The sequence below is a fragment of the Myotis daubentonii genome, chromosome 3 (assembly GCF_963259705.1).
Source record: "Myotis daubentonii chromosome 3, mMyoDau2.1, whole genome shotgun sequence".
Taxonomy (NCBI): domain Eukaryota; kingdom Metazoa; phylum Chordata; class Mammalia; order Chiroptera; family Vespertilionidae; genus Myotis; species Myotis daubentonii.
The window spans coordinates 1,895,269-1,907,489 of NC_081842.1; the positions used below are offsets into that span (position 1 = coordinate 1,895,269).

General features: G+C 43.0%; 1 protein-coding gene across 7 annotated transcripts in view; it reads right to left on the reverse strand.

The window, feature by feature from the left end:
* The window catches only part of CRYZL1 (crystallin zeta like 1), a 35,547-nt gene that overhangs the window by 5,689 nt on the left and 17,637 nt on the right, over nucleotides 1-12,221 (reverse strand). For 6 of the 7 annotated variants that reach the window (XM_059686371.1, XM_059686376.1, XM_059686370.1 and 3 more), the window contains 6 exons: nucleotides 10,030-10,074; nucleotides 9,229-9,297; nucleotides 5,045-5,178; nucleotides 3,645-3,756; nucleotides 1,943-2,041; nucleotides 213-334 (listed from right to left, as the gene is read on the reverse strand). In XM_059686371.1, coding sequence (XP_059542354.1) covers nucleotides 213-334; nucleotides 1,943-2,041; nucleotides 3,645-3,756; nucleotides 5,045-5,178; nucleotides 9,229-9,297; nucleotides 10,030-10,074 — 581 coding nt within the window. The remainder of the gene's footprint in view (nucleotides 1-212; nucleotides 335-1,942; nucleotides 2,042-3,644; nucleotides 3,757-5,044; nucleotides 5,179-9,228; nucleotides 9,298-10,029; nucleotides 10,075-12,221) is intronic. The other variant, XM_059686375.1, reaches the window with a different exon arrangement.

Below are 12,221 nucleotides of genomic sequence, written 5' to 3' on the forward strand. Positions count from 1 at the left end.
TAAATAAGTTAAATGAACTCCTCTACTAGGCACTTTTTCAACATTTTGGCCAACATGTAGCTAAAGTGTAAAAACTACCTTTCTTTAAAAAAATAGGGTATAATTCAGAATTTACACAAATTTGGCCACATTTTGCCTTCAAAGACTTAGGCATTATTCTTTAACTGTATCCTTTTGGTGGAAGAGTCATACTTTACTGTTTCTAGTCATACCTGCAGGTTTTCTTCTGTCGTCACCCAATGGCCTCCGACACCCAGAAGTGTGAGGATATCATGCTTATGTGGTAGTAGTTGTAATTCTGCAGCCGGTTCATCATCTTTACTATATAATCTCACTTACAAGGGAATAGTTAAAAAAAGAGAGTAAAGAAATACATATTTTAGTCATCTGATGAAAATTTATTCTTCAAACAAGTTCTCTTTCCTTTTTAATGTAGGAATGAGAAAGCATTTCTTTAAGAAAAAGTCAACACAATGTATTCAGACACCTTAAAAATATACTTTTGCATTAAAACTGGTCATAAACTTTACTCCAGATTTAATTATAAGTGAAATAACTAAAGAAAAATAGTGTTTTTCAGCCCTGGCTGGTTTGGCTCAGTAGATAGAGCATTGGCCCTTGGACAGAAGGGCCAAGGGTTTGATTCTGGCCAAGGGTACGTACCTCAGTTGCAGATCCCCAGTTGCAGACCCCCAATCAGGTGCATGTGGGAGGCTCTCACATCAATGTTTCTCTCTCTATGTCTCTCCCACTCCCTTCCACTCTCTAAAAATCAATGGAAAAATATCCTTGGGTGAGGATTAACAAAAAAAAACAACAACAAAAAGTAAAACAACTACGAAGAAAGTCTTTTTTTCATTTGAGAACCAGGCAAGGTAATGCAACATGGAACTAAGTCTGATAGTTTTAACCATAACGTCAGTCGCTTAATACTTTGGGAAAAGTTGACCTCTGATTAAGGAATGCATAGACTCAAGATGGTCATACTTTGACACAATTATTGAAATTTCAACTTGAGAAGCTAAGGAAGTATACATTCGCTTCCACTGAAAGATTTTTTTGGAGTGAATTTAAAATCCTGAAAATCCTGGCAAAAAGAAACACATATGATGGCCACATGTAGCTGTATTCACCGTGATTCTCACGGTAGAGGATAAATTCTAACGAAGTGTAAGCAGAATGCCTTTGCAGATGGTAAAACCTATCCTTTAGGTGAGATGGCACGACCTAACTGTACAAATTAGGTGCTAAACAGCAAAAGCGCAAGGAGGGTGAAAGTGGAACAGAATTCTCTTCGTTTTCCAAATAGAGATTGTATAAGTCAACCAGCCAGTAGAGGGCCGTATATAGCAAAAGCATCTGGCTGAGACTAAACTAATGTGTATCATGTGGGAAACATGGAAGAGATCATGTTTGTAGATTCTCGTAGGGATACTTCAATCCAATGCCTATACTTTAAAAGGCAAGCATGCTCTCTCTTCCAGACAGAGTTTACAATGGGATAAATTGAAGAAGTGCCAATTTAAATATGAAAGTTTAAAAGAACCCAAAACTAAACAGCAATTTAATAAATATGTTAAAAATTATTTCCTGAAAAAAAATGTATTTAAAAAATTATATATATATATATATATATATATATATATATATATATATATATATATATATATTGATATTGATTTCAGAGAGGAAGGGAGAAGGAGAGAGATAGAAACATCAATGATGAAAGAGAATCATTGATTGGCTGCCTTCTGCACACCCCAAACTGGGGACTGAGCCTGCAACCTGGGCATGTGCCCTTGACCAGAATCGAAACTGGAACCCTTCAGTCTGCAGGCCAATGCTCTATCCACTGAGCCAAACCAGCTGAGGCTGTTTTGTTTTTCCTAAAATTCAGCCATGACGCTAAAATTGCAGACTACTGATTTAGTAAAGCACGTACCTCCAGCGTCCAGGACAACATCGACTCCCAGGCCACCTGTTTCTTCTAAACAGCTTTCAGCAACATGGGCTTTCCCACCGGACACGTCGATCACTCGGGCTGCAAAGGACAGGAAATCAGGCAACTGCACTGCTCTCTATGTGATCAACACCAGTCAGAGGGAAAGCAAGAACAAACATCTGTTCTCTGAAATGAATTAACTGGTTCAAACAATTACTGAATCCAAATTATACTTTTTTCTCATCTAACCTGATATTGGTAAGGACCCATTTAAATGAAGGGACTGGCATAGTCAATAAAATAAAATATAAGCATTTTGTGACTAGTGTGTCCCAAGGCTAGTCTATTTACACGGGAGACTGTTCTCTGTACCTTATATTGCCAGAACTGAGAACCTATAAAACCAGAGTATATATACATTAAGACATGATCTGAAAGATTAAGTAATTTTTAAGTATGTTCAGATTTAATAGAGTTTAGAGCTAAACAGTACAAAATCTATTTGGGCGACATGATACTTCTCTATATTAGAGGCTGTTTTCTTCTTTCTCAATCACAGAACTCCCCGCACCTCCCCTACCTGCTGTTTCCCGTTAGCCATAGGGCCGTGGAGGACTCAGTGATGTTATCCATACTCACACCCAACAACCACTGCCTGCCTGCCTGCCTGCCTGCTCAGTTACACGCCGCTCATCCTCTTTCTCTTCCTCTGTTAAACTCCAGTGTTCACTCTGTGACTCCAGCCTATTAAATTCCATTCCTCTCTTTCTCTTTTCCTTTTTCAATCTATTTCCTTTCTCCACTTGCTGTCCAGATAAGTTCACTCTTTTCCAGGGCTCTGAGTTTCCTCCACGCCCTATTCATCATAAACTCTATCTGATGTGTGCTTCTGTAAAGTGGCCATCCCCTTCCTAGAATATCACAGAAAACAGACAACTTTAGAGGTAAACCACTGGGTAAGGCCAGCGGAGAAACATACCAAGGATGCAAAGTACACTGATTTATTAACTGAAACCAAAGAGGCACCAGGTATTTCTAAATTGTTTCAAAGTTCACCTCATTCAAACTTGGCTAAGTTGATAACAATGGGACCAAGAAGAAGAAAAAACATTGAAAAAAATAGGTTTAAAAAACAAAATAATTAGCCCTAACCGGTTTGGCTCAGTGCAGCCGTGGGCAAACTACGGCCGCGGGCCGGATCCGGCCATTTGAAATGAATAAAACTATTGAAATAAAAGACCGTACCCTTTTATGTAATGATGTTTACTTTGAATTTATATTAGTTCACACAAACACTCCATCCATGCTTTTGTTCCGGCCCTCCGGTCCAGTTTGAGAACCCATTGTGGCCCTTGAGTCAAAAAGTTTGCCCACCCTGGCTCAGTGGATAGAGCGTCGGCCTGCGGACTCAAAGGTCCCAGGTTTGATTCCGGCCAAGGGCATGTACCTGGGTTGCAGGCACATACCCAGTAGGGAGTGTGCAGGAGGCAGCTGTTCGATGTTTCTCTCTCATCGATGTTTCTGGCTCTCTCTCTCCCTTCCTCTCTGTAAAAAAATCAATTAAAATATATTAAAAACAAAACAATTCATTAAAACTATTACTTGAGTAAACTTAGATTTAGCACAGACACTAAGTGCATTTTAAAAGGTGCTGCGCCTTCCAGGTTTTGTTTGAAAGTCTGTGTTGAGTGGGGTTACCCACCGAGAGCAGGCCTGAGTCCTTCCAGGTACTGCCTGTCTTCCGGGCTGCACGCTGTGGAAATCACTTTGGCTCCTCTGTGGTGCGCTAACTGAACAGCTATTGTCCCAAGCGCCTGTGTGGAAAAATACACACAGTAGGCTCACACACATAGGGCAGAGGCCACCTCTGAATTGTCTTACAGGCTGTTCAATAAAGTGTAAGACGTTAGTGGTGCTTCAGTATATTTTTAAACGTTATCTGACAGCAGAGGGAAAACAATACGGAGAAGCTAAGTAGGATTAAACAGCTGACTGACTCCCTTCCTCGGAAGCGGGTAGAGAGCCGCTTGGGCCCCATGCTCTCACCCAGTCTCACCAGAACAAATGCTTTCCAGGATGGAGCTGAGTTAGAAAGCAGCTTCGGGATGAGAAAAGGGCCTTTCAGGGGCTTCTGCAAGTCCAGTGAGCACTCGGGAGGGTCACGGCACTTCAACCCTCCGTCCTTTCTTTTGCTGGCCTGGGGGGCAAGTTCCGGGAAGTTCTGCTGGCCCGGTGTTAGCACCAGGCTGAAAGCACTGCTGAGGACAGTTCTGGCTTTTTTCAAAGAGAAGCATTTCAGCAACAGCCAGATAGAAAGTAAAACTGTGAAAGCACCCAGGTTTTGTAACATTTGTATAATTTATATGTATACATACATATTTTAATCCTCACCTGAAGGATATGTTTTTATTGATTTTAGAGAAAGAGAGGGAGAAGGGAGCGGGAAGGAGGGAGGAAGAGAGAAAGAGGAAGAGAGAGAGAGAGAGAGAGAGAGAGAGAAACATGGATGTGAGAACTATCCATCGGTTGCCTCCTGTACACCCCTGACTGGGGATCAAACCTGAAATCTAGGTATGTGCCCTAACCAGGAATCGAACCCACAACATTTTGGTGTATGGGATAATGTTCCAACCAACTGAGCCACCCGGCCAGGGCAGATTATAACATGTTTTTATGTATTTGTTTTTAGTGTAGAATTATTTTTTTGATGATGCAGGTAAAATGTTTAAAGTAGCACATATTTGCATCTATAAATGCAACACCTTGTTAACATAAGTATAAATGTGAGGGATATGATATGAAGTTGGTAGGGAGTTCTGAGGTATGGCTTCAAAGACTTCATGAGCTATTTCAGGCTTTGTGTGACTGGCATGAAAATATTTGTTTGCTTTTGTAATTACTAGCACATTCAAAGTAAGAAACACAGCAAGTCTAACTTTTATCTTATTGATAAAAGCTGCTTATTTTCACAAAATAGGAATTAGGTAAAAAATATAAAAATCAGTGACTAAGCTACTGGCAAAGAGTTATATTAGTAAATGGAGGGCCCGTTCCTACGTTGCTGTGCTTTGGCCTGTTTCTGAGCAAACTGTTAGCACCTACGCTGGCTCCGTCCATGATCAGCACCCACTTCCCGGGGGAGAGCCGCGAAAGGTAATGCAGAGCGGTGTAGGCTCGCACCCCGTCCCGAATGGTCCCAGCGGCTTCTGTCCACGACACTTTTTCTGGCTTGTGAACTATCACAAAGAACAGGAAACAATCCGTTAGCAAGTCCCGTGGGCGTTGGCTCCTGGGCCTGGTTATTCCCACCAGGGCCCTGGTCCTGGCCTCCACTCCTACCGCGCGGTTTTCCTGCTTCCATTCCCGCCCAAGCGTAAGCCCCTCGCCCAGAGCCTCGTCTCCCACCAGAGGTCACTTCTCTTTTTAAATTGATATGATTGACATCAGAGGTCACCACCATCCTAACTTAATTTCTTATTTGCTTCCATAGTTTAGTCCTCCAGTATTCATTCCTAAATAAGGTAACTCAGTTCTGCCTGGTTTTAAGCTTTATCTAGATGCAGCCATATCCATATGCATTATTTGCTGTCTTGCTTTTTATGCTCACATTGTTTTTAACACACTCCTACTTTGGTTATCTGTTCTCCAGTCGAGGAGCGGCTGTGTGGTGTCCAGCTCGGGGCAGTGATAAACAGTGCTCTTGTGGGAAAGATAGTGCTACACGGGTGCCCACTGCCTCTAGGCCAGCAGTTCTCAACCTGTGGGTCGCGACCCCTTTGGTGGTCGAACAACCCTTCCACAGGGGTCGCCTAAGACCATCCTGCATATCAGATATTTACATGACAATTCCTAACAGTAGCAACATAACAGTTATGAAGTAGCAACGAAAATAATTTTATGGTTGGGTCACAACATGAGGAACTGTATTTAAAGGGCCAGAAGGTTGAGAACCACTGTTCTAGGCTGTTCTCTTAGGAACAGAACCCTCAGGTCCCGGGTTACCTGCCGCTTCACCACACCCGCCCAAGGGCCTGTGTGATCTCCTCTCCCACAGCTGTGAGCTAGGTAAAGTGAGAAAGGATTGCTTGTGCTGTGAAAAGGCATTAAAACAGCCACACATACTAAGCGAATTAGCACGTCATTAGTCACGTGCTACAGTCTGATGCTGCCACCATCCCTGGAGCCTTGGCATGAGTGTCCATTCCTACCATCAGTGGGTGTGGAGAGGTTTTCCTCGGATTTTAATTTGCTTTTCCCCAACACTGATGAAGGCGAGCATCTTGCCGTGTTTCTTGGCCATTTGTTCAAGTGTTTCATCAATTTTTCTTTGTGTTGTCTTTTTCTCATTGATTATAGGAGTTTTTTGTGTATTCCAGATGAATTATTTGTTTATGCATTATAAATATTATTTTCAACTCTGGCTTCTCTTTTCAATCTTTTTAAGTGTCTTTGAAAAATAGAAATGTATCAGAATGATCTTTTAAAACATAAATAACATCCTAACACTTCTCTGCTTGGAAGTCATCCATGGCTTTCCACTGCATTGGGAACAAATGCAAACTTCTAATACAATTTATTTTTAATTTAAAATTTTTTTAAATGAATTGATTTTGAGAGAGAGAGAAACATGGATTTGCTGTCCCACTTATTTATGCATTCATTGGTTGATCCTTGTATGTGCCCTGACCAGGGGACCGAACCTGCAACCTCTGCGTTGGTTAGGATGACACTCTACCAAGTGAGCAACCCGGCCCGAGAGCTCTATTGAGCTGACCATCAAGCTGCTCCTCACGTTTCGTTATTGAACGTTTGTTTTGTCTTTATTGTGTACACTGAATGTGATCTTTTCACAGTGCAATCAATCCTTTCTCACTTTACCTCAAAACCCGTTTCATAACACTTTTCATAGCCTCTACCAGCTCTTTCAAATATGTTTCCTCTAATGGCAACGTCCTCATTGCTTTTACCAACAACTAGTGCCATCTAGTGGGGAAGCCGAGCATCCAAATATACCTGTTGAAAATGTTACAACAGACAAGCAAGGCAGTGAAGCAGCAAAACGTAAGCTAATGAGCATGTAATTAATCATGTGCTACATAACGATGTTTGTCACCAATGGGTCACATATATGACGGTGGGATCACATATAATCACATAAAATCATAATGGAGCTGAAAAATTCCTACTGCGTAGTGCCCGCTTACAAAACCCATTCCTCACGTTTGTGGTGATGCTGGTGTAAACAAACCCAGCACACTGCCAGGTATATAAAAGTACAGCGTCGCCCTGGCCGGTTGCTTAGTGGTTAGAGCACTGACACACAGACCTAAGGGTCTCAGGTTCGATTCCCAGTCAAGGGCATATACCTCGGTTTGATCTTTGGCCCCAGTAGGGGGTTCGTGTGGGAGGCAACCAATTGATGGGACTCTCTCATGTCGATGTCTCTACCCCCCCACCCCCCTCCCATCTCTGTCTCTGTCTCTCTACTTCTCTAAAAATCAATGGAAAAAATATCCTCAGGTGAGGATTAAAAAAAAACCTAGACTGCAATGATGGGTGTATAACTCTTTAAATATATTAAAAACCACAGACTCCTACACTTTAAATGGGTGCATTATATGGTATGTGGTTTAAATCTGGCTAAAGGATGAGTGTGCATCCTTTTAGCCAGATTTTGACAGACCCAGATTCCTGCTCTGTACTTAAATTCCAAAAGACAGAAGAAAAAGTACAGCACATACAGTATGTACAGTACACCACACTGGATAATGATAACAAACAACTATGTTGGTTTAGGTATTTACTATTTTTTAATTGTTATTTTAGAGTGAACTCTTTCTACGTATAAACAAAATTTGCTGTAAAGTAGGATGCTATGTATACCTGCAGCAGCCTCGTACTTACCACGTCTCTTGATTGCATCATGTTACCTTGTGCTTGATGTGATCTCATGTTTTGTAAAGTGACGTGCTGTACAGGCTTGTGGCCCAGGGGCAATGGCTGCGCCTACCACACAGCCCAGGTGTGTAGAAGGCCATGCCATCAGTGTGTGTCAGAGCCTCTGGCATGTTCGCCCGACAGTGCACTTGCCTCATTTCTCAGGTTGTATCCCCCTTGTTAAGTGGTGCATGACTATAACTAATTTGTTTGAGACCATGTTGTTAACAGTTTGAATGCCAGACATTCTATGGCTGATACATAGACAGGCCATCTTGAGGGCACCTAGGTTCCTCCATTAGTGCTTGTTTAGTTTACACACAACTTACTTACATGGAATTTTGGGGAACACGTTCCATCTTAATAATTGGGATTACCATTTTCATTAAAAAAAACCCACACAAGTGGTCCTTAAAAAAATACTAACAGTAATACAATTATATTTAAGATCGCAATGGCTCTGAAATTGCATTGTTAGATAACGCTAAATCATTTTCTATGCATTTGTACCAATTTATGCTTTTATGTGCATAAAAGGTCCCACTGCTGCACATCCTTGCTGACCCTCGGAATGGTCAGATTTTATAACTGTCCGGCCTGTGGTGCATAATGACATCTCTAAGTGGTTTTAATTCGATTGCTAAGGAGATGCCGTGACTTTTCACAATGGCTTCATGCAGTATGTCTGTGTTTATATTTACTTTAATTTAAATATTCAAGTAAATTAATATAAGAAAAATTAAAAATTAACATTTCACTTAAACTGAACACTTATCAAAATATATTAGCAATAGCAACCAAAGACAAGTGTTCTTGGTTCTTTCCTGTCTCAGACTCTACATGGATTTTCTAGATTTAAAAAGAAATTTCATTTGTTGATTTTCGAGGGAGACATCGATTTGTTGTTCCACTTATTTATGTATTCATTGGTTGATTCTTGTAGGGCCCTGACCGGAGATCGAACCTGCAACTTTGGTCTATTGGGATGACGCTCTAACCAACTGAGCTAGCTGGCCAGGGCTAAAGTGGATTGTAAATGAACATTTCCAATTTCAATGAATAACCAAGCATAAAAAAATATAGTTTCTTTTATTGGGAATATAAATTTAGAGAGAGAGACTTCTTTTCAAACCTCTTACCAGGAGCCGTGTGAATGGAACTTAAAGGTCTCTATTCTGTTTAGTATGAGTATAAATTTTACGATACGAAATTATAAACTCGAGGTAGTCACATGACCAGCCAACAGTTATTTCCTATGTACGCTCACAGTAGATGCAAAGAAATGACGCTGTTGCTACACACACCAGCGAAGTGAGAACTGTTGAACCCCGAGCCTGAACTGCACGTACCCAAGTAGTGCTCATGCACCCGCACGACCTCACAGAGTCCAGGGTCTTCAGAATCCAGGGGTAGGATCCCTGAAAGGAAACAATATTTAAACTAAAATAAATATAAACACAGACATGCTGCATAGGGCGACACCGAGGGAAACCCTCTCCGAGTGAGCGGCTTCATTGTCAGGAGCGGCCGCGTTAGTCTCATGGCCGACTTCTGCGCATGGGCCATGAAGTTTCAATCGCACTGTATGTGCGCGCCCGGACGTGGCATTTTGTGGAAGAGCCACACTCAAGGGGCCAAAGAGCCACATGTGGCTCGCAAGCCGCAGTTTGCCGAACGCTGGTCTAGGACATATGTAAAGCGTGTGTGTGTGTGTGTATATGTAAAATAGTATTAACTATGGATTTTAAAAAATAGTAAATGAAGTGTCCCCAGAAAATTCTAGCTTTCTAAGGGCAGTGAGGGAGCGGTCCCGTACAATTCCAGTGGAGGCGCAGAGGGAGCTTCTCTAGAGCCAGGTAGGTCGTGCAGATGACCTATGACCTTGCTCCAGAGTCTACAGGTCTGTCAGCCGAGGGCTGCGCCCAGCACAGTAACAACAATGGCCTGCTTTTTATCTCATTGTCCTACAGCCAAATACGGAAACGTTTCCAGTGCTTTGCTGTGAGATCAAACTCCCGATTCCCTTCATCAGTGGACTTTTGGGAGCAAATTCCAAAAATCAGGAAAGTACTTGTATATGAAGCAAGGTCACAGCAAACATTAATAACTGTACAGAGAAAAGAGAGATGATAGTATAATAGACAACTTACCGACTACTTCATCATCAGGTTGAAAAAATGATACCTTACTTCCAACTAAACATAGAGAAAATTAATAATTAATATTCTGAGGTTATTAAATATCATTCTTATTTAACTATTAAAATAAAAAGGCCCATGGGTTTATAAACAGTTGCTAACTCAGAGAAAAGGCCAAGAATGTGTAGGACATTTTGATGGTCTATAGAGACTGTTGGATAGAACGTTTCAAATCTGGATTCTCATCCTGGCCGGGTGGCTCTGCTGGTTAGAGCATCATCCCAATATGCCACGGTCTGAGGTTTGATTCCTGGTCAGGGCACACACAAGACCCAACCAATGAATGCACAAGTAAGTGGCACAACAAATTGCTGTCTCTCTCTCTCAATTCAATCAATAACATTTTTAAAAATACAGATTCTTTACAAAATTTTCTACAAAATCGGGGCCATATGGCTGTTGACAGCACAGAGAAGAACGTCTCTCTATTTCGGATTAAGGAATACAGGGAAACAGTCCGCCTCACAGCTCCCGTGATGGTTACAGGCTCCCCACGCTTAGCCCAAGTTCCCATCGTTATTTTAGTTGCAGAATCTCAGACACACACGGGAACTTGTGGTAAGAGTCACATCGGAAGTCACTTTGATTTGGAATGATGGAAATGAAGTCCGAGTGGTGCCCAGAACATTCTGGGACTGCACAGAAACGGGAGTGACACTTTCGGCACACGCAGAGAAAAAGCCTCTACTGTCAGCCAGTCCTTTAGAATATTTTTGTTCAAATGGTTATGAGGGGAAACGCCACTAATGGCCACTGTGTGCAGCATTCTCCGACCTCACACTTCACCTTCAGAGCACCACTAGACCTTCTCCTTCCGGGCTCACAGGAGCAATGGCTGAGCCCTGAGGGAGGCGGGATCTGACATCTGCAGGGACGCTGGCGGGCTCTGGCATCCAAACGGCCCCACGGGGAGGGGAGCTCCGTCTGATGTTCCCGCGGCCAGCCCCCTTGCTCCCGGTTCTTGGCTCCCCCTGGCCATCCTCCTGCAGTAGCTGTGCCTGCTGGGCCACCGTACTTCTCCTTCTGCTCCTGACCCTCCTCCTCCTGGGACCACTCTGGTCCTTTTTCCTTGGCCTCCTTCACACTCCTCTTGACTGTCGCCCGAATTAGCATTCCCAAGGGTTCCATGCTTATGCATATGTCCCTTCTCCATTGCTACTACCCCCCAGTGAGTTCACTAGCTTTATTACTTCAAATATAACTACATGCTGACAACTCTCAAATACGTGCACTTCCTGCACAGTCTCACCTTTGAGCTTAAGTCACAGTCCTGCTCACTAGCTATCTCCAGGGGATATCACTTACGTACCTTGAGCTCAACAACCATAAATCTAAACTCTCCGTCTTCCTAATAAAATCCTCTCCCCTTATCAATTGGTGGCACCAATTCATAACTTAGCCAGAACCCTGGGAGTCACTCCTGGCTCTTGCCGGCTTTTAATTCCCGTTCCAGTCACTCATTAAGCCATGCTGCCTACTCCGGTATTTCTTGCCTATGTACGTCTTCACCTTTGCCACCAAAGCCTCGGTCATGGACTCCGTCGTCTCTTGGCTATTGGTCTACAACCCAACCAGCCCTACTACCTCCAGCCCGGGTTGCCTGCAGTCTACGCTTATGCGGCTGCTCTAACAACCTCCCGTACAACCCAGGCTGACATAGGAGGCTCTGCCTGGGCCTGGCCCTTGCCTACCCTCATGCCTCGTTTTCCCCCAATTCTTTTTTTTTTTTTTTAATATATTTTATTGATTTCCTACAGAGAGGAAGGGAGAGGGATAGAGAGTGGTACATGCCTTTGACCGGAATCGAACCGGGGCCCCTTCAGTCCACAGGCCGACACTCTATCCACTGAGCCAAACCGGTTAGGGCTCCCCCATTTCCTTTTAATCCTCATCTGAGGATATGTTTATTGATTTTAGAGAGAAAGGTAGAGAGAGAGAAAACATTGATATGAGAGAAACATCAATCGGTTGTCTCCTGTACTCACCCCAACTGGGGGTTGAACCCGAAACCTCGGTCTGTGCCCTGACTGGGAGTTGCACCTGCCACCTCTGGGTGCACGGGACCATGCTCAACCCACCGAGCCACCCGCCAGGGCCGGAGGAGTCAGCGTCCATATCATCATTGAAGTATCAGGGTTGCTACC